Here is a 21,829-nt window from a genome sequence, read left to right as displayed (position 1 = left end):
TGGCCAGGCGGGGCCCGAGCGGAGCAGGCCGGAGCGGGCCGCGCGCTGGCGGGGGCTTGCGCCGCGCCCGCCCCTTCCCCGCCCCGTGCGGGGCGCACGCGCGCTCCTCTTGCCGCCCCTCCCTCCGCGCGGGGACCCCTGGCGGGCGGCGCTAGGACATGGCCAGCGACGCCGTGCAGGTAGGCGCACCTGCGTCCGCAGCCGCCCAGCGGCCGGCCAGCGCCGGGGACCCCCGCTCGCGCGTTGCCGGGGCCCCCGGGGCCCGGGCGGCCAAGGTGGGGGCGTCCCGAGCGCCCGGCGCCCCCTCCTTGGGCCGACACCGTGGAGCCAGCATGGTCCACTTTTCGGCAGGTGGAGGTACGCACCGAGGGGGAGCGGGGAGGTCCTGAAGGCCCCCGCCGCACCCCCAAGCTCCGCCCCTTCCCGAGAATTAGAGGGGGCGCGGCGGAGGCTCTACTCGAGTGTCTGTGGCTGGCCGTGCGTCTCGGTGCCTGTCGCCCCCGCCACTCAACTCGGCACTCCCTTCCCCCCCCCGCCCCGCCCCCCGCGTTCGGTTCCCAGCAAGTGCCACTCCACCTGGGGCAGGTGCCTGGCGCAGTGGCTCGGAGGAGAGGAGGCCGCTCGGTCCGTGCCCCTCCCCCGCACAACAAAGCTCTGGCGGCCCCCCCGCCTTCAGACTGAGCTTTATGATGGTCCCGACGCCACCCAGATTGGCACCTGTTGGCGGAAGTGCCCGAGTCACCTCATTAGGTTGAGGAATGGGGGACCCACACGGCCACCCTCAGGGCTGCCAGGTGGAACCTTATCCCAGACAGGGGATTCTCTTGTACCTGGAACCCTACCTGGGCATGGGTGGCAGGGCTGGGTCACCCCCCACACACACACACGCAAACACACACAGCCTGGCACCAACCTGCCACCAGCCAGGTTCTCCATGTACCACCTTGTGAACATCACAGCCTTGGACTCACCTTCCACATCTGTGACAAGCAAGGCCAGGGTGACTTCTGAGCTTTGGTTCAGAATCGAGGCACATCCTGTGCCTCTGGTGTCCTCAAAATCCCTTCGTTGTCCTGTGGTTGCTGTGTAACTGGGTTTTCGTCTCCTTCTGCACCTGCCCCCATCCCCTCTGTGTCTCCCCCATGCTCCCTTGTCCCCCACCCCAGTCCTGCTGATGGCCTGTCAGCCTTGCCGTGGAGCTGGGCGTATCTGGTGTTGCCGATCACATAAGGTCAGACCTTGGGGCTGGGGTGGGCTGGGGTTTCTGCCTCTACCCCCAGCCCTGGAAGGGCTCTACAGGAATCCTCCGGCGCATGCATGCACTTGGCATGTGTGAAACATGACCCGGGTGGAGGCTGTGATTCCTGGAATGAGGCTGGACCTGTGCTGTGGTCCCCCCCCATCTCTTCCCCACTTTCCTTCCCCCTCCTGGTCATCCCTTTCTTGTGCCTGCTTGGGCCTGCCACCCTGTCCCTCTGTCTGTCCCGACGTATGGCTGTCTGTTCTGTGTCCGGCAAACGGATGTCCTGTCCAGATTCCGGAAACGCCCAAAGCATTGAAATCTCCGGACGTGAGGGTCTAGGTCCCTGGCTGCTCTGGGAAGGAGGGGATTCTGGGAGGTGGACCCTCTGGACCTGGGTCTCGTGTGCCATGGTGGGAAGTGGGGGAGGAGGGATTCTCCAGGGCTGGGCCGGGCTCCTGATCATGGGTTTGCCTTGCTGGCCCATGGGTGACCCCTGCCCTCTGGGTAGGAGTGAGTCACCCAAGGGAAGAGAACCCAGGAGGCTGGGCCTCCCTCCTTCCCTCCCTGCTCTGGGTATTCTCAGGCCTCAGCTTCTATTCCTCTCTGCCTGGACTTTCCCTATTTGAGCTGGCTGGATCCTGGCTGTACCCTGCTCTGCCTGCTAGGGATGGAATGGGGCTGGGTGATGGGGGGGGACGGGTCACCAGCTGGTAGTATTAGGTGAACTTGGGTTTAAATTCCAGCTCTGTCACTTTCTCACTGTGTGTCCTGGACCCAGAGCCTTTGCCTCTCTGAGCCGTGGTTCTGCCACCAGAAAAATGGGCGCGTTCATCAATGAGGGTGTTCATTATCCAAAGGGAGAGATGTAGATGGGCCTGTCCTCTGCAGGTGGGGCTGCTAGGAAGTCCTTACTGGTGGTCATGGTCAGCAGCCCAGGGTGTGATTCTGTGTCCTTTAATGCACGGTTCCTCAGTCTCAGCACTGTTGATGTTTGGGGCTGAATCATTCTTTGAGGTGGGGGCTATCCTGTGCACCATAGGATGTTGAGCAGGCTCCCTGGTCTCGACCCAATAGATGCCAGGAGCATACCCTCCCCACCCCCAGTTGTGACAACCAGAAATGTTTCTGGATGTTGCCCAGGGCCCCCGGAGGTGTGTGTGGGGATACCCCCCCCCCAGCTGCTGCTGTCACCTCTCTCAGCCTGTTTCCTCGCCTGGAAAATGGGGGAGAATAGTGGCAGTGGCTCAGGATTCATGTGATGGGTTGGTAGGGTGTGGGAGTGACACTCTTGGCCTGCACTAAACCTTGCTGGGGGCAGCTGCCCTCCGGGTTGGCTGGGAGCCAACAACGACTTTCCTGTCTGTGAAACGGGTTCTCCTAGTGGGGATTCTCACTTAGTGCCAGGCCTGACACTTAGCTGGTGATCAGATTGTGGGTACTCCCCTTTTAAATCCCAGCCCTTCCTCCTGCTGGCTATGGGGCCTCGGGGCAAGCTATGTCACCACTCCAGGTCTCAGTTTCCTTGTCTTGAAAATGGGGTGATAACAGCACCCACCTTGTGGACTTGCATTAGGTGACCTAGGCGGGGCTCGTAATAACTGCTCTTATTATTAATAGTCATACTTGGCCTTTACTGGGCCGCTGGCTTGTGGGCACCCTCACCCCAGTCCTCCGGCACTGTCTCCTCACGATGTGGGCCTCAGGGAGGTGCCCCTGGCCTGGGTGGGCCCTAGCTGTGGTCACAGCGGTGGGTAGACCAGACTGAGAGGAAGCCGGAAGTTGGGACCGCCTGCATCTGCAGGAAGGGGGCTGCCCATATGAGCACTCATTGGCCGGCATATCAGTGTACATGGGGTAGGCACAGGGGCGTGCACACACTTGCCTGCCTGTTCTGTGCACATGCCTGTAGGTAAACGAGAGGGTGTATGCACCCAGGTGAGCCCCTGGAGCGTGTATACACTCAAGGGAGCCTGGTCTCCATGTCTACACTAGTGAGGTGTGTGCACACCTTAGCAACCTCCTAGGACATAGAGCGAGGGCTGTCCCTGGTTGCCTCCTGAGAGGCAGGCTTAGTCCTGGAGGGGGCACTGAGGGAGAAGGTCCCCTAGATGCCCCAGAGCCCCGGAGCTGGCCCCACGCAGGGGCTGCTGGGAGCTAGCAGGAAAGAGGAAGTGGCGGTCAAGAGGCCCTGCAGGGCTGAGGTTCAGGAAGAGGGCGGGGCCCTCAGCCGGGACCCAGGATGGCGGAGGCCAATCCCCCTTTGGACCAGGAGCTGGAGGTGGGGGCTGGGGTTGGGGTGGTGGGGGCAAAGAGGACCCCAGTGACACAGGCTGGAGGCCCTCCCCTCTGTACCTCTTGATTTTGGACCAAGGGGAGGAGATGGGTTTGGGAGTTTTCTGTTTTGGGAGAATGAAATATGTGGGGTTTTTTGAGGCTCCCAGATCGGGGGAATAGAGAAAGAAGGAGACAGGGCTCTGCTCTTTAGGATCCAGTTATAGAGGACGAGAGGAGGGGAGACAGCGCTTGTCCCAGGACCTCCTACTTTGAGGGTACAGCAGGAGAGAGATGGGGCCTGTCCTCAGGACGTAGTTTGGGGGTATAGCAGAGGGAAGATGAGGCCTGTCCTTGGCACCTCCCAGTTTGAGGGCATAGCAGAGAGGAAAAGGGCCTGCTGTCTGGATCTCAAGCCCATTGTTTTTTTTGGGGGGGGGCGGTGGGCAGCAGAGGCCTACCCTGATACTTCCTTGTTTGAGGAGCTGTGTGGGGGGAAAATGGAGCCTGCCCTCGGGACCTGGTTTTAGGGACAGTAGAGGGGAATTGGGGCCTATACTTGGGACCTCCTAGTTTAGGGGGACAACAGAAGGGAGAGGGGTGTGCTCTCAGGACCTTGTTTTGGGGGGCAATGGGAGATAGGGCCTGAACTTGGGGACCTCCAAGGGCCTGTCCTCCAGAATCCTACTGTATAAGGAATAGATGAAGGGTGACAAGACTGTATTTATGGGGTCCCCTAGTCTGAGGGGACAGGGAAGGAAGAAGGCCCTGCCCTTGGGACCTCACAGTTTGGGGGAATGAGGAAGCAGGGACAGGACCTTGTCTCACCCCCCCCAGTTTTGGGGGTGAGAGTACGTCTCGGAAGCCCCCAGGCCAGGAAGAGGCCAGGCCGAGCTGGCTGAGCGTGGCGGTCCGCACCCTGGACTCCCGGCCCCACTGACCGTGCTCCATCTCCTGCAGAGCGAGCCGCGCAGCTGGTCCCTGCTGGAGCAGCTGGGCCTGGCAGGTGCAGACCTGGCGGCTCCTGGGGTGCAGCAGCAGCTGGAGCTGGAGCGGGAGCGGCTGCGGCGCGAGATCCGCAAGGAGCTGAAGCTGAAGGAGGGCGCCGAGAACCTGCGGCGGGCCACCACCGACCTGGGCCGCAGCCTCGGCCCCGTGGAGCTGCTGCTGCGCGGCTCCTCCCGCCGGCTTGACCTGCTGCACCAGCAGCTCCAGGAGCTGCACGCCCACGTGGTGCTGCCTGACCCCGCGGCCGCTGCCCAAGGTGAGCTGGGGCTTCTCGGGGGTTCCACTGCCGGGGGCTCACCCACACTCTCCCAGAGCAAGGCTAGCCCTGTCTCTGCGGATCCCCAGGGAGACACACCGGGTCCTGACAGCCTCCGGCCTCGACATACAACCAGAAAAAAACACCGAGGCCGACACCCAGAGAAAGGTCTGCACAGTCACACCACCCCCCAGACAACACCCCAGGACCCACGCAATGTCACACGAGTATCTAAGGACTCACGGTTGTACTGACATGCGGACGGCACCCAACGATTCTTTTAAAAATTCCTTTAATGTTTATTTACTTAAAAAATTCTTCATTGTGGTAAAAAATAATGCGTAACCTAAAATCGATCATTTTTAAGTGTACAGTTCAGTGGTGGTCGGTAGGTTCCCATTGTCATGCAAGAGATTACAGAACTTTTCATCTTGCGACTGAAGACCCCTCCACATCACGTCAGCAGCCAGAGACCCTGACACACAGCCAACACCAGCACCCAGACGACACCCAAGGACCTAGACGCTATCGTGTGAATACCCAGAGGCCTCCGTGCTGCCGCCCAGCACCCAGAGGACCGTGCGCGCACGCACACACACGCACGCACACACACGCATGCACACACGCACACATACACACACGGCTGTCCGGCCGGTACAGACGCACATTACCTTCTCTACACAGTCACACCAACACCAAGGACTCACGTACACCTGGGTGCTTGCCCACGCTCATTCCTGCTGGTCCTGTCCCAGGGCTCAGGGGGTTTCCCTGGGAGGGCTGGAGTGGGGGGACCTTCTGGGCCCTGGCCCTCATTTCCTCCTGTCCCTGGCCTTGGGGGCAGAACCCAGGCTGGGCAGAGGGTGGATCCTTTCAGGTGGGCAAAGCCTCGTAGGCAGACGGAGGTGAGGGCCGTTTTGAGTCTGTCCCACCCGCCCCTCTTTAGATGCCCCCCAGTCCCCTGGTGCAGGTAGCCAGGCCTGCTCGGCCACCAACCTGAGCCGCGTGGCCGGCCTGGAGAAGCAGCTGGCCATCGAGCTGAAGGTGAAGCAGGGGGCAGAAAACATGATCCAGACATACAGCAACGGCAGCACCAAGGTAGGGGCAGCGTGCACGCCGGGGAGCAGATGACGGGCTGTGGGGTGGGAACCGGGGTGCCATCTACATCCACCTGCCCCTTGGGAAGCTGGGGCCCTCTGGGGTGGGGACAGAGGGACTGACGGGTGACTCGGAGGCAGGACTGGGGTGTGGGCAGCTTGTGGGGGCATATGAGAAACAGGATGGCTGTGTGTGGTGTTAGACACAAAGCAGAGGCTGTCCCCCCTCACTCTGTTACCCCAGAGACTCGAGGGATGTCCACAGTTGGGGCAGCTTTCAGCCTCTGCTGGTGGCCTCTCTCTGACACACATACACATAGTCAGGTCGACACTTAGATGCACACATGCTATCATCCTAACATCCAGAGACACACCCACGGTCCTAGCAGCATCTAGAGACGCACAGAATCGTATCAACACTTGGGCACACACGTGCGCTGTCATACCATCCAGAGACGGCGTCGGCGTGACAGCGCTTAGAGACACGTGGAGGCTAAGCACCCCGGCCACCTCTAGACACAGAGACACGCACCATCGTATAACACCCAGGACACATGGCACAGGCCAGCAGCACACCTGGACACACACACAGACCGTGCGGTTCACACCCAGAGACGAGTTGGCACACAGACACCCCCACACCCCAGTCCCGGTGTCCCTGGGCGCCACTGACTGCAGGCTGTCGCACACACCCACCCCGTCCCCCTCGGACTCACCTATGTGGCTGTGGTCAGCAGGGCGCCCTCACCCACACGTGTGGCAGCTGACAAACACAGAGCGTCCCGACGCCAGGCACGGCCGGGAGCCCTGCACGCAGGGCAGCTCCTTCAACCCTCAGCCGGTGCCGTTCCTACTCCCGTCGCTGCAGATGAGGGCACAGGCCCGGGGTGGGGGGTGGGTGGCCTGCCTGGAGGTAGCCGGGTGTTAGGTGGCAGGGCTTCCAGCGCCGTGGGCCGCCTCTCCCCTCGACACGCGGGAATGCACGGATATTCCTGCGGTCACACCCGCACGTCCTCCTCTGTGACACCGTCAGCACCGCCTGCGCAGTGTGGCCAGAGGGCCAGCGGTCCGACCCCGGGTCCCTAGCCTTGCCCTCACAGCCCGTCCCCGCCTCCAGGACCGGAAGCTGCTGCTCACGGCCCAGCAGATGCTGCAGGACAGTAAGACCAAGATCGACATCATCCGCATGCAGCTCCGCCGCGCCCTGCAGGCCGGACAGCTGGAGAGCCAGGCAGCCCCGGACGAGGCCCAAGGTGAGCCCCGCGCGCCCAGACAGGCTGCACCCCGCCGGGCGGAGCGCAGCCCCCAGCCCCGTAAGCGGACGCTTCCTGAGCAGGGAGGGGCCCGCTGCGACACGCAGGTTGACCGCACCCAGCGCCGACCGGCTCTGGGCCCGTGGCCCGTTTTGTCCCTGGAAGGTCCGCACTGGGTCAGGTACCGGCAGACCACAGCCCGGGGCCCAAAGCTGCCACTGCCTTTTTACTTGCGTAAATAAAGGTTTACTGACACACAGCCACGTCCATTCCTTGCCTGGCTCCGAAGGCTGCCCTTACGCACGACAGCAGCGCGAGCAGGGGCCGCGGAGCCCGTGCGTTCCACGGAGCTGAGAACGCCCACTCCCTGGCTCTTTAGGAAAAGACATTGCGGACCCCTGGACCTGGACCAGGTGGCCGCCTTGCCATGTCGGCCCCGGCTGTGTAGACCTGTGGGTGTCCACCGTGTGTGTCCATTCCCATGGGAGTGTCTGCATGCGAGTGCCTGGGGGCGTCTCAAGCTAATTGTCCGCCTGAATTGGTGACAGGATTTGAGGTGTTGTGTGCAAGGGTGACAGCCGCTGTGCTCCTCGTGTGTGCGGGTGGTAATGTGACATTGACCAGCGTCTGGCGAGAGCCCTCTTCTGGGCCCGTGGACGGCTGCGTTCTCTCTCGCTGTGTGTGCCCTCCCGTGCTGGAGGGTGGAGGGGCTCTGCGGGGCCTCCCTTACAAGGGCCCTGCTCCCACTCACGAGGGCTCCATCCTCAGGACCTGATCTCTTCCCGAAGGCCCCACCTCCTGACACCTAATACCATCACATTAGGGGTTGAGTCTCAATACATGAATTTTGGAACAAAAACATTCAGCCCATAGCAGTGGGGTCTGTAACCCAGATGACAGCGTGTGTCTTTGGGGTAGGGGAGGGGTCGGTGTGATGGTTCCCCTGGACGGGGAATACCGACACGATGGGCTTCTCAGTGACCGTATACGATGGCGTCATCATGTCCCTGTGCCTCTGGGTGCCAGCGTAAGCTTGACTCCTGGTGCGACTTAGTCTCCGTAAGAGTCTCGGTGACTATCTGGGCACATGGGACAGCAGGCCTGGGGGCGAGAGTGTGACTGTGTTTGTAAGACGATGTGCCGCCGGATATCAGGGTTCCGGTGACGCTGTGCCTATGCTCTCGGTGCCTCGGTGAGTGTCACACACCCGTGAGTGACAACGTGGCTCTCTCTGACGGAGTGCCAGGGTCTGAGTCGGGGTCAACGTCCAGGACAGGGAGACTGTCCTTGGAACCTACAGCCATGGATAGTGTGGCCACGCCTTGTGCCTCTGGCACCAGTGTGTCCTCATGCCCACCCTGTGCCATTGGGTGACCGTGGCCATCCTATGCTGGGCCACGGCTGTGTCCCTGGGGCTTCGTACTGGGACACAGCCGGTCTGTTTCCCTGCACCACTGGGTCTCTGAGCCCGTGGGTATCGGTGATGCTGCCCTGCCTGTGTGACAGTGTGATGGCATTTCTTTGCCTGTCCCTGTACCTTAACCATGTGCCAGTGTGATCATGATTCTCCCGGCGCTGGAGTTAGAGGCCCAGGAGTTTTGCCACCGTGTAAACGCGTCCCATAAGGATGTCTGTGTCCTGTGATCACATCCCTCTGCCCTGTGACAGTGTCCCTGTGTGGCGGCGTGACTGTATCTTGTGAGAGTGTGTGTTCCTCCGCCTGTGGGGGACAGCGTGCTACCCTGGTGGCAAAGTGATGCTGTTACCCTGCGAGTGACAGTGTGATGATCTCTGTGTGACGGTGCCCTTGTTCTCCCAACTGCTTTATATTTCACCTGTGGACGGCCACATTCACTCACCGGGGCTCCGCCTGCAAGAAACGGGTTATTTCCAATCTTTTGCTCTGAGAAAGAAGGCTGCAGTGAATACCCATGTACATGTGTCAAGTGCAGAGGTGTTTCTGGGGGGTAGAGTTCCTGACCTGGGATTGCTGAATCGAAGGGCAGTTGAGTTGTGATTTTGCATGTGTCCCTGTGCCTGCGTGACTGTCTCCTTCTGGCTGTCCAGATGGCCATAGTGTCCCTGTGACAGTCCCTGGGGATGAAATGGGACCCTGCCAACACGTCTGTCCTTTGAGCCTGTGTTGATAGTGTACCTGTGTCTATGACTGTCCCTGTGTGACAGCCCAGCTCTGTCCCTGGGATGGTCCCTGTGGGTGTTTGGAAAAAGAGTGATTGCATCTGGGTGGAAGTGTGACTGACCGTGACCCCTCGCTTGGGAAAAACGTGATGCAGCTTGGTGGTGGTCTGTCTGTCGCCAGTGCCTGTTCCTGCCCATGAGTGCATGTCTGGGGCTGGGGTGGTTGGACCTGGGTCTAGGCTGGCCTCACCGCCTGGCGCCGCCCGCCCACAGGGAGTCCAGACCTGGGGGCCGTGGAGCTGCGCATTGAGGAGCTGAGGCACCACTTCCGAGTGGAGCACGCCGTGGCCGAGGGTGCCAAGAATGTGCTCCGCCTGCTCAGCGCAGCCAAGGCCCCGGACCGCAAGGCGGTCAGCGAGGTGAGGGGTGGGGCTTCAGCGAGGCGAGGGGTGGGGCTTCGGTGAGGGGCGGGACTTTGGCGGGGGCGGGCCCCAGCACAGGGGCGGGAATTGGCAGGAGGGCCTTGAGGGGTGAGGCTTCAGCAAGGGGTGGGACCTCGGTGGGGCGGGACCTTGTCCAGGGGTGGGGCATCAGCCAGGGGCGGGGCCTAGCTTTCTGGGGAGCCCAGGGATAGGACCCAGAAGGTTTGAGGGCTTGGGCCAGGTAAGACTTAGCCAGGCCCCACCCCCAGCCCCACTCTGTCCCTCCCATTACAGGCCCAGGAGAAGCTAACGGAGTCCAACCAGAAGCTGGGGCTGCTGCGGGAGGCGCTGGAGCGGCGGCTCGGGGAGCTGCCCGCAGACCATCCGAAGGGGCGGCTGCTACGCGAGGAGCTTGCTGCGGCCTCATCTGCAGCCTTCAGTGCTCGCCTGGCTGGGCCCTTTCCCCCCACGCACTATAGCACCCTGTGCAAGCCCGCGCCCCTCACAGGTGGGTCCCCACCTCCCCCACCCAGACCCCACCTACGCAGCTCTGTACTCTCGACCTCTCCCCCAGGTCCTGAGACCCCTAACCTAGATCTCTGCTCTCCCTACCCCTGGACTCCCATCCTACTGTTCCTCCATCCTCCATTCACCCCAGCCCTGTAGCCCTGGGTCCCATCTCCCTAGGCCAGACAGCCCCGTGCACTCTGGACTTCTGGTCCCAGCTTGCCCTCTGATTCTGGACTCTTGCCCCCATGCCCACCATGTCCCCATCACTACCTCTCCCTACCTGGCCGTTTTTTCCTCCAGCCATAGCCCCCCAGCCCAGTCCCACAACCCCTCACTCACAGAACCCTCACCTTGAGCCATTGTCTGCCCCCCACCCCGAAGCCAGCCAGGTGCTCCCTCCTTAGACGCCCTCAGCCACTACTTCTCCCTTAGACCAGCCTTACCGTAGACCCCTACCCCCATCTTGAACCTCAGGTCAGCTCCCTGAATCCTACCCTGGACCCCCTAGTCCAACCCGACTCCCCATTGCCTTGATCATCGACCTATGCCTTGAACCTATCTTCTGTCACTAAATCCCAAGCATTCAGAGCCCCTCCCCAGCCTGGCGCACCCCAGCCTCGCCCCTCCCCCTTGCCCCATATTTCTCGCTTCTGGGCACAGCCATCCCAGTATCAGATCCTGATCTGATCTGATACCAGTATCAGTCCACGCTGATTGTCTCTCACCAACTCCCACCTGTATGCCGACCACTTCTGGACATGCCCACTTCCCCTCCCTTTGGCCTGGCCCAGCTGTGGCTCCCCCCCCTGAGCCTGCCCCTCCCTCAGGAACCCTGGAGGTACGTGTGGTAGGCTGCAAGGACCTTCCAGAGAGCATCCCCTGGAACCCCTCACCCTCAGTGGGGGGGCCCGGGACCCCTGACAGCCGCACCACCTTCCTGAGCCGCCCAGCCCGGGGCCTTTACAGCCGAAGTGGGAGCCTCAGTGGCCGGAGCAGCCTCAAAGTGGAAGCCGAGAACATCAGTGAGTGGGCGTTGAGGCCTGGAGGGATGAGATGCCGTGGGGATCCTGGGATGTCACACACTCGTAACACTTTAAAAAACTAGTATATTATAGTCGGTAGGATGGATTCTGTTAAAAAAAAAACAAAAAACAAAAAAACACAAGTGTTAGGGAGGATATGGAGAAATTAGAACCCTCTGCAGTGCTGTTGGGAATGTAAAATGGTTCAGCTGCTGTGAAAAACGTTATGGCAGATCCTCAAAAAATTAAACATGGAATTACCTTATGATCAGCGATCCCACTTCTGAGTATATACCCAAAAGAGTTGAAAGCAGGGACTTAAGTTGATATCTGGACACTCATGTCCTTGGCAGCCTTATTCACAATGGCCAAAATGTGGCAGCAACACGAGCGTCCGTTGACGGACGAACAGATAAACAAAATGTGATATGTGTGCGCAGTGGGGTGGTTGGTAGTCAGCCTTCAAAAGGAAGGGCATTCTGACCCAGGCTGCCACACGGATGAACCTGAGGACATTATGTGGAGTGACATAAGCCAGTCACAAAAAGACAAGTGCTGTATGATTCCACTTCTAGGAGGTACCTAGAGTAGTCCAGTTCATAGAGATGGAAGAAGGGGGAGGGGAGAAGGGGAGGCAAGAACGGAGAATTGTTGTTTAATGGGGACAGAGTTTCAGTTGAGGAAGGTGAAAAAGGTTCTGGAGATGGATGGTGGTGTAATTGTACAACAGTGTGAATTGTACACTTAAAAGTGATTATAATGGTAAATTTTATGTTATGTGAATTTTACCGCAATTTTAAAAACCTAATACGTACAAAAAAGTATGTGGAAAGAATAACAATGGAGCAAACACCCATGTTACCACCACCCACGTCAAGAAATAGAACTCTCTGGAAACCCCCTTGCCCCTCCTCCCCATTGTAGTCCCTTCCTCTGTCCAGAGCTAGCTACTGTCCCAATATATGGTTATCATTTCCCTGCTTTTCTTTGTAGTTTTAGCATCTTTGTACATCTCAAAACAACATAATTTAATCTTGCCTGGTGTTTGGACTTTATATACGTGGAATCATACAGAATGTATTGCATGGTAATGGCTTCTTTCATTTAACACTATTTGGGAGACTTATCCATGTCATTGCACGAAGCTATAGTTCATTCATTCATTTTAACTCCTGTCTAATAGCCCATTGTCTTAGACTGAGCCATATCAAATTGTTGGGGCTTTTTAAAGTAAAATATAGTAATAGTTGAATATCAGTTAATAAGACTATAGTATAGTTTATATATTAATTCTTCTATTAATAGATATTTCTATTTTGGGGCCATATATATCTCTCAATGTATACCTTTTTTTTTTTTTAAGATTTTATTTATTTATTTGAGAGAGAGAGAGAGAGCACAAGAGGGGGCAGGGTCAGAGGGAGAAGCAGACTCCCCGCTGAGGAGGGAGCCAGACGTGGGACTCGATCCCGGGATTCCAGGATCATGACCTGAGCCGAAGGCAGTCACTTAACCAACTGAGCCACCCAGGCGCCCTCCCAATGTATACCTGCATGCATTTTTCCAGGGTAAATTCTTAGGAGTATATTGCTGGAAGTTGCATATAAAGTAAAAGTGAATTTGGATCTCTACCTCACACCATACACAGAAATCCACTGGAAGCTGGTTAAACGCCTTGTGAAAGGCAAAACCATAAAGATTTGTCAGGGTAGCATGGCAGAATTTGCATTCTGGATAAAGGTAAAGGATTTCTTTACTAAGATATGAGCTATGCTCCCCCCCCACTCCAAACATTTTCTGACACCCTCCCCCTCCCCTCATTCCAGGCGAAGTTAGCACTGTGCTCAAGCTGGATAACACAGTGGTGGGGCAGACATCCTGGAAGCCGTGTGGCCCCAATGCCTGGGACCAGAGCTTCACCCTGGAGCTGGAAAGGGTGAGCTAGGTGGGGGGATGGCAGAGCCTGGAGGAGGAGGAGGGGTTCTGGACCTCTGGCACCCCCAAATGATGGCCCACTTCCTCTCCCTCAAGGCTCGGGAACTGGAGTTGGCCGTGTTCTGGCGGGACCAACGGGGCCTGTGTGCCCTCAAATTCCTGAAGTTGGAGGATTTCTTGGACAACGAGAGGCATGAGGTGCAGCTGGACATGGAACCCCAGGGCTGCCTGGTGGCTGAGGTACAACCCCGACCCCTGACCCTGTGAAAACACTTCTTGTGTCTCCTGCTCCCGGTTTTCTAGAAGGGGAAGATATGTTTTGGATGGGTCTCTGAACCTTGATAGAAAAATACATGTAATTAGTTACGTCAGTGACACCACTTAAGCTGGGATTGGTTTTGTTCTGAGGGAAGAAATTTAAAAAAAAAATTGCAAAATTTTGCCAAGCCAAAGCAAAAAGAAAAACCTGGTGACATGTCAAGAAGATTGTTATCAGAGCCACAGTCCAGTAGAGAGAAATTCCTTCTGCAGTGGTGTCAGGGTCAAGGTCTAAATCAGGGTGTCCCGCCCTTGGCACTATGGACAAGTGTGCCCTGGTGGGCTGGATCATTCTCAGTTGCCCTGTGGGGTTTTGAGCAGCATCCCTGGTTTGCACCCACAGGAAACCAGCACCACCCTTCCCCCAAGTTGTGACAATCAAAAATGTCTCCAGACATCGCCACTGTCCCCTGGTTGAGAACCCACAATCTAAATAACATTCCTACCTGACCCCTTGTGGTGTGAGCCAAGCCCCGTCCTACGAGCTTTGCCGGCATTAACGTGTTAATCCTCACAATGACCCACTTCGACCCAATTCAGGAGGGAATCGTCATTAGTCATATCTGACAGAGGAGGAAACAGAGGCAGGGTAGGAAAGCCACTGGCTCCCCTCATTCAGCCAAAATTGTCTTAAAAAATTCTTTAAATGTGCCCCTAACATATATGTGTGCCCTGTTACATATCCATGTCTCCATGTGGGAATTCTGACGGGATCTCATAACCGAGGACCACTGAAGGAAAAGAGCAGGAGAAGGGCTGACTTCAGGGGCAGGGCAGTGAAACTGTTCTTCCGTTAGGAAGACCGGCCAAAACCAAGCAGGAAGGGTGGTGGTGGTGGGGGTGAATTCTGAAGCAGTCCTGCTCACCCTCAGGGTTCACTTACAGCTTTCTGTTTGGTTTTTCCGCCTCCCCCAAGTGCCAGCCAATAGAACTTTCTAGAGTTCTGTTGTGGATGAATCTACAATAGTTGCATTCTGTTGTAGGTGGAAATGTCCTATATGTGCACTGTCTAACATATAGAGGCCAGCCACTGAAGCCTGGCTAGGGTGACCTGGGACCTAAAGTTTTAACGTTACTTACATTTTACTGAATTTAAATGGCCTTATGTGGCTAGTGGCAACCATATCAGACACACATAAAGTCACACAGTTCTGTGACTTTAGCACCTTCTAGAAGATGCTTCAGAGTTGGGAGAATTTAGCTAGACCAGTGGCTTCCCCACATCAGCTGGAGGGCTTGTTGAAACACAGACTTTGGGGCCCCACCCTTGTGTTTCTGATTCACAGTGGGTCCAGGTGCATCTCTGGCAAGTCCCCAGGTGATGCTGCGGGTCTGGGACCACATTTGGGGAATCAAGGCACTAGATGATGTAGGACCTTGCTGGAGTTGCATGTACATCTTGTTGGGTCAGACCCCCGCCTCCGTTCCTGGAGGAGGGCTTGGTTGCCTGCCTCTTGCCTTTGTAAGATGGCACTTCGGGAGGTGGCCCTACCAGGCAATGGGTTGGTTTTATAACCCCTCACTATGTTCCAGCTTCTTAATATGCTGTGTTTGGATGTGGTGCCTCAGTGATTGGAACCCCCAAACCTAAGGGTGTGCATGCCTATGCTCCTAAGGGCTTCCCCGCCACCTAGAGGTGGGAGTTGGTTCTTACCCATTGGCCCCTCTCCCCAGGTTACCTTCCGCAACCCTGTCATCGAGAGGATACCCCGGCTCCGAAGGCAGAAGAAAATTTTCTCCAAGCAACAAGGTGAGGAGGTGGGCAAAGTGGGGCAGAGGCCAGGGGGTCCCAGGGGCATCATGAGCGGTGACCCCTGTCCCCATCTTCCCCAGGGAAGGCATTTCAGCGCGCGAGGCAGATGAACATTGATGTCGCCACCTGGGTGCGGCTGCTTCGAAGACTCATCCCCAATGCCACGGGCACAGGCACCTTCAGCCCTGGGGCTTCTCCGGGACCTGAGGCCCGGTCCGCAGGGTAAGGAGGGGGTCCCTGGGGTCTGGGCTGTCCCTGGTTGCTTGCCAGGGTGCTGGGTCCCAGACACACCCTCCTCCCTTGTTCTACAGTGATATATCTGTGGAGAAGCTGAACCTCGGGGCTGACTTGGATAGCTTGCCCCAGAAGAGTCCTCTGGGTCCTCCTTCCAGCCCACTGAGCCTGGTGAGTGTCCCACTCCTTCCGCCCCGAGGCCTGGCTGGGGCAGCGTCGAAGATTTCCCCTCCAGGCCTCTCTCCCAGCTCGAGGCCCAGAGGCCACCAGGAACTTCCCTGGGTCACGCATCTCTGCTAGAAGCGGGGTCCCACTCTCTGTCCTGAATAAAAACATGAGCTCAGGAGCCAGGCCACCTGGGTCCATGTCCCTGCTCTGCCAGTTCTTAGCTGTGCGACCCACGGCAAGCTGCTCTCCCTTGCTGTGCTCTGTGCACTGGCCCGTAAAACAGGCATGTTTAAAACTCACTTCAAGGATAGAAGTCAGGATGGTGGTTTTCTCTGGCTGGGGGGTTATTGATAGGAGGGAGATACAAGGGAGCCTGTCGGGGTCGTGGTGTTGTGTATCTTCATCTAGGTCAGAGATCAGCACGTGCGCCTTTTCCATAAAGGGGCACGGAGTCCGTATTTTTGGCTTTGTGGGCCAGAGAGTCTCGGTCACAACGACTCAACACTGCCCTTGTAGAAAGCAGCCGTAGACGATGCGTACAGACGCAGTGGGCATGGCTGGGTTCCGGTAAAGCTTTACTGATGGACACTGAAGTTTGAATGTCATATCACTTTCACAGATCACAAAATATCACTCTCCTTTTGATTTTCCCCCAACCCTTTAAAAATGTAAGAGCTATTCTCAGCTCACAGACTGTACAAAACCTGGTTTACCCACCCCCGCCCTATGCGACGCGTACCCAGGAGGACAGGTTTGTAAGAGCAGGCCCCTTGGCCCAGCTCACTGAGTGCATTTGATAACCTCATTTAAAAAAAATGAAAATAATAGTCTATGCTTCTGTATTCTATTTATAATAGTAATAATAATATAATAAGCTACATCCTCAGATGAGTTGGGCAAGACAAAATCCAAAAGTTTAATACTACCAGATGCTGGGCAGGACGCGGGGAAACAGGCAGCCAGCGGAAGGCGTGCACGCTGTTCCATCTCCTTGGGAGGGCATAGCTGGCTGAGCTAAAAGTGGACATCGTCTTGACCCAGGAGTTCCAACCCTGGACGCTCACACACGTGCGCCTCCAGGCAGTTCGCTGCAGCAGCTTTGTGTAGGCGGGAGTGGGCAGGTCAGCGTCCATCTGTGGGAGAGCCGGTGCTAAATAAATGGCAAAGTGGGATAGTGCATGTCTGTGACGAGTGAGGCTGGCCTCCCAGGGCTGGCACAGAGGGATTTCCAAGACAGATTGTCCAGGAGGAGAGGCAAGATGAGGATATCGTCAGTAGTGGGTGCGAGGAAAATGGAGCCTCTTCTGTCACTTTCGCTTGTGTGGGTATAGGATATATCTAGAAAGGTACTCGGGAAATCATTAACGGTGGCTGGCTCTAGGGAGGGTGGCTGGGGCACGAGAGGCCCGTGTGTCCCACCAGACACCTATTTGGACTGATTGCCTTTCTAGAACTGTTTCTGCAGTGGGGGATGATGAACCGGTTGTCCTATGTCCCCATTTGCAATAGTAATTTTGACTCTTTTCAAAGTTACAAGCACACATGTAGTGTGAAGCATTAAGTCGCTCTTAGGGCAAATACCCATAGAGGAAATAGGGAGGTAAATGATAAAATGTATTTACAGCATGGGAAAAAAAAAAAAAAGCAAAAGGGGACAGGGAGTATGTGTGTGTATGGTCGGTGGTGGGTGGGGGTTCTGCTAGTTATTTACTGTGATGGTCAGCTGACCACCCGTGAAGGTGACATCCGAATGCATGCCGAAGGGGGTAGGGGAGGAGCCGACAGTGTGGCTGGAAGGCCGTGAGCAAGAGGGCGGAGAGTGGGAGGAGAAGTGAGGTCAGAGAAGTGATGGGAGCCTTGGTGGCTATTGTGGTTATGGGGTGCCTCTGACTTCCCTCTCTCTGCTGCAGAGTTCCCCGATCCAGGAAACTGCCACCACCCCCGAGCTGCCTTCAGAGACCCAGGAGACCCCAGGCCCCACCCTGTGCAGGTGACACCCCTCCCCCACTCACCACCCCTCCCCCCGCCTGCTGTCCTCGTCCCCACCAGTGTCCTCTCTCCACAGCCCTCTGAGGAAGTCACCTCTGACCCTCGAGGATTTCAAATTCCTGGCAGTGCTGGGCCGGGGTCACTTTGGGAAGGTGAGGCTGGGGGGCAAGGAGTTGGGGGAACAGGGAGTCCCCAGGCTGGCCACGAAGGCCATCGTTGCCCACTGTGGTTCCAGGTGCTGCTCTCCGAATTCCGGCCCAACGGGGAGCTGTTCGCCATCAAGGCTTTGAAGAAAGGCGACATTGTGGCCCGAGATGAGGTTGAAAGGTGGGGACTCAGCCCAGGCCCTCTGAGAACCTCAGTCTTTTCTTCTGGGAAATGGGAGCCAGGGCAGTCCCCTCTCTGGAGCTGCTGTGACAGTGATTCATAATAGTCACTGGCACTTATTAAGCTAGGACTTAAGAGAATAACGTGGAAAGCACCCACTATGCGCTTTATGTTCAGTAACTCATTTGTTCTCGACGACAGCCCTATGAGGTAAATACTGTTATTGTTCCCATTCTGCTGATGACACAGAAAGGTTGAGCAAGTTGCCCAGAGTCACAAAGCCAGTAAGCAGCAGGTCGGGGATTCAAACCTAGGGACTCAGGCTCTGAAGCCTGTACCCTTCACGGCACCATTGTCCTGCCTCTGCTTTGGGTCAGGGCCATGGGTTCAAATCCCACCCCTGCCACAAATGTGCTTAGAGACCCTGGGGAAGTCACTTTGCCCTTCTGATCCTTGTCCTCGCCCTCTATGAAAGGGGAGTTATAATGCCTTTCTTGCAGGGTTGTCAGGTGGATTAAGTGAGAGGATGCATCTAGAGCATTCTACAGTACCTGGCCCCCTGTAAAAAGGTCCAGCAGAGGCACCGAGATTGTCCCTAATCTTCCTGACATCCTTTTGTCAATCAGGAACCCAACTCAGATAGGCTTAAGCAAAAGAGGAATTTATTGGTCTGGGTCCGAAAAGTCCAGGGGTGGACTACCTTCAGGCATGGCTATATCCAGGTGCTCAGATGACGTCTCTCAGTTGGCTTCCCTCTGTGGGCTTTGCTTGCAATTCTCTCATGGCGGCAGAGATAACCCCCTACACCGCAGTGTAAGGCTCATCCACTAGTTTTAGCCCTTCTTCCTTAATAATTCCAGCAGAAACCCTGAGATTGAGCCCCACTACCTTGGCTTGCCCATTCCCAAGCCAGTTCTTGGCCAGGAAAATGGGTGCTCCAATTAGCCCACCCTGGCTGGTCCCTAAAGGGATATGGGGGAGCTGTTACTAGGATGACATGTGGCTTCTGGGTACCTGTTTAGCAGACAAAGCTGCTGGGGTGCAGAAATATTAAGCAACTTGCCCAAGGTTGCCCGGCCACTCGAGGTCCTCAGCAAACAGCTGACGATCGAGGACTTCTTGGGAGTGTGGGAGTTGAGGGTGGGGGTGGGGGGCTGCTGTGGTCTCTGACCCGCGCCCCCTCCCCTGCCCAGCCTGATGTGTGAGAAGCGGATCTTGGCAGCAGTGACCAGAGCAGGACACCCCTTCCTGGTGAACCTGTTCGGCTGTTTCCAGACGCCAGAGCACGTGTGCTTCGTGATGGAGTACTCGGCGGGCGGGGATCTCATGCTGCACATCCACAGTGACGTGTTCTCCGAGCCGCGCGCCGTGTGAGCTCCCCCGCCCGCGCCTCCACCCCCAACAGGCCGTGGCAGCCCCCTTCGGCCCCGCTTCCCCCTCCCCCCGAGCCTCCTGGAGCTTTGGGGCGGGGGGGACCGGGGAGCTTTCGAGGATGTGGGGCCAGGCTTCCGTGGCCTGCGTGCCTCGCTGGGAGGCCTGGCTCCGTCACACCAGCTTCTCTCTGCAGCTTTTACTCAGCCTGTGTGGTGCTGGGGCTGCAGTTTCTCCACGAACACAAGATCGTGTACAGGTGTGTGCCCTTGCGTGTATGTGGTGCTGTATGTACGTGCTGCCCGCTGGGGGCCCTCAGGCTTCAGGCAGGGCCCAGACCCCCCTCATCCCTCTTTACATCCCCCCAACCCATCACAGGGACCTGAAGTTGGACAATTTGCTCCTGGACACCGAGGGCTATGTCAAGATCGCAGACTTTGGCCTCTGCAAGGAGGGTGAGGGGCGGGGCTGGGATTTGAAGGGCTGGCCTCTGGGGATTAGACAGAGTGGGGGAGGGAATGGAGTCCCCAGCCCTACCTGGGTTACCCCCGACCCTGACCCTGGGATGGGGCTGGCTGGCTGGGCCACCCGTGCTGGGCTGGGAGCCCCCCCTCCCCACATAACCTCACGTGGCCCTACTGACCCCAGGGATGGGCTATGGGGACCGGACCAGCACATTCTGTGGGACCCCGGAGTTCCTGGCCCCCGAGGTGCTGACAGACACATCTTACACGCGGGCCGTGGACTGGTGGGGGCTGGGCGTGCTGCTCTATGAGATGCTGGTTGGCGAGGTGAGGCCCCAGGCTGCCCTTACCCTGCCTGACCCTGGGATCCTGCCGGAAACTGCTTGTGCCTAGGGGTGGGATCAAACGGTGCCTCCATGTGCTGTGTGATGGGGACAGCTGGCTTTGCCTCCCTAGCCTCAATTTTTGCATCTGTAAAATGGGGTACTTACCTTCCCACATCAGCCAGCACCCGGGTGAAGGTGTGCTGGAAGCAGAGGGCTCAGGTGGGGCTGGGAGGGGCGTGGCCAGGAGGAGGGGCCTAGTTCATCCTGGCTCTCCCTGGCCCCAGTCCCCATTCCCGGGGGACGACGAGGAGGAGGTGTTTGACAGCATAGTCAATGAGGAGGTTCGCTACCCGCGGTTCCTGTCGGCTGAGGCCATCGGCATCATGCGCAGGGTGAGGAGCCCCCCTCCTGGGGCCTGGGGAGGGGCTCTGGGGCCAGGAAGGGCAAGACTGACACCTCTCCTTCCCCCAGCTGCTGCGAAGGAATCCAGAGCGGAGGTTGGGATCCAGCGAGAGGGATGCAGAGGATGTGAAAAAGCAGCCCTTCTATAAGGTGAGGTCACCCCAAGTGCCTGGCCAACTCCCCACCAGAGACCTGGTCATCCCCCCACCCCCAGGGCCTGTTCATTTCTCCCCCACCAAGATCTAGTCACTTCCCCTCCAACATTACCATCTCTATTTCCTCCCCCCTCCTTCACACCCGCTGACCCTCCTACACCCACATCTACTCCAGGCTGGCCTGGTGGGGCCACTGCCGTGTGTATGAACCCAGGCTCCCTCTCCCCCACCCCGGGGCTCCCCATACTCACACTGTCATCCTTACTGGGCCCCCAGCCCCCCACTTGACCCCTCTGTGTTGTGACCCCTATGCTAATCGCCACAGATGCAGGGCTGGGCGGGCGACGAGGGGCTGGCCCCTCCTGCAGTCTGCCCCTCTCCCCCGCCACGCTGACCTCTTCCTCTCTCTCCCCCTTCTCCCCCACTTAGACGCTGGGCTGGGACACTCTGCTGGCCCGGCGCTTGCCACCTCCCTTCGTGCCCACGCTGTCAGGCCGCACTGATGTCAGCAACTTCGACGAGGAGTTCACAGGGGAGGCCCCCACGCTGAGCCCGCCCCGCGACGCGCGGCCCCTCACGGCCACAGAGCAGGCAGCCTTCCAGGACTTCGACTTCGTGGCCGGCGGCTGCTAGCCCTCTCCCCTGCCCCTGCCCTGACCCAGCTCTCAGTAGTTTTTAAGAAGGCCTTTGGGGTTTGCCCCATCCATGCATCCCTCGGCTCCTCTTGTGTGCAGTAATGGTGGCATGGGGGGTGGGGGTGGGGTCGTGTACTTGGAAATGGGGAGAGTTGGTGGGGGCTGATCCAGTGGGTGGCCAGGGGCATAGGGAGTGACGGGGAGATGCCCTGGGTTCTGGTATGGGGGTCACTTGATGAGGGTTAAGGGAAGGTGGGGACTCCGGGCTCTTACTAGGGTGGGGAGCGTGGGCGGGCTGAGATGGGACAGGCTGGGAGTTGTGTTTAGGGACACTGGAGTTTTGAGGCCCTGCTGGGGTGTGGTTTGGGGGTAGGGCCTTGGGGATGTGTTGGAGGAGCTCAGGGCCACAATGAGAGAATTGTTGCTAGGGTCAGCCCTGGCGGGCGGTAGGAGCAAAAAGCGCCTCGGACTCTGGCTCCGCCGCTCTGCCCTCGACACAGCCCGGGAGCTGGGGTTGGGGCCGTGGCATTC

The 21,829-nt window shown here is 57.8% G+C and overlaps 1 protein-coding gene across 2 annotated transcripts; it reads left to right on the top strand.

Moving 5' to 3' along the window:
- Window positions 1-12: 12 nt before the first annotated feature.
- PKN1 (protein kinase N1) lies at window positions 13-21,373 on the top strand. 2 transcript variants are annotated; one of them, XM_036066530.2, is made up of 22 exons: window positions 13-179; window positions 4,475-4,778; window positions 5,725-5,876; window positions 6,993-7,128; window positions 9,541-9,686; window positions 9,984-10,197; window positions 11,027-11,221; window positions 13,048-13,157; window positions 13,253-13,396; window positions 15,149-15,224; window positions 15,308-15,449; window positions 15,539-15,632; window positions 17,540-17,619; window positions 17,695-17,770; window positions 17,854-17,945; window positions 19,139-19,315; window positions 19,513-19,575; window positions 19,695-19,771; window positions 19,965-20,107; window positions 20,391-20,498; window positions 20,578-20,658; window positions 21,093-21,373. In XM_036066530.2, exons 1-22 carry the CDS (start codon window positions 159-161, stop codon window positions 21,294-21,296), a joined length of 2,835 nt encoding a protein of 944 aa, XP_035922423.1. In that variant the 5' UTR covers window positions 13-158; the 3' UTR covers window positions 21,297-21,373. The 2 variants fall into 2 exon arrangements, with proteins under 2 accessions (XP_035922423.1, XP_035922422.1); XM_036066529.2 differs by lacking the exon at window positions 13-179 and adding an exon at window positions 3,448-3,521.
- Window positions 21,374-21,829: the final 456 nt, after the last annotated feature.

The sequence above is a fragment of the Halichoerus grypus genome, chromosome 1, assembly GCF_964656455.1.
Source record: "Halichoerus grypus chromosome 1, mHalGry1.hap1.1, whole genome shotgun sequence".
Taxonomy (NCBI): Eukaryota; Metazoa; Chordata; class Mammalia; order Carnivora; family Phocidae; genus Halichoerus; species Halichoerus grypus.
The sequence above is the reverse complement of the archived record's forward strand: the minus strand, read 5'-3'. Positions and strand labels throughout refer to the sequence as shown.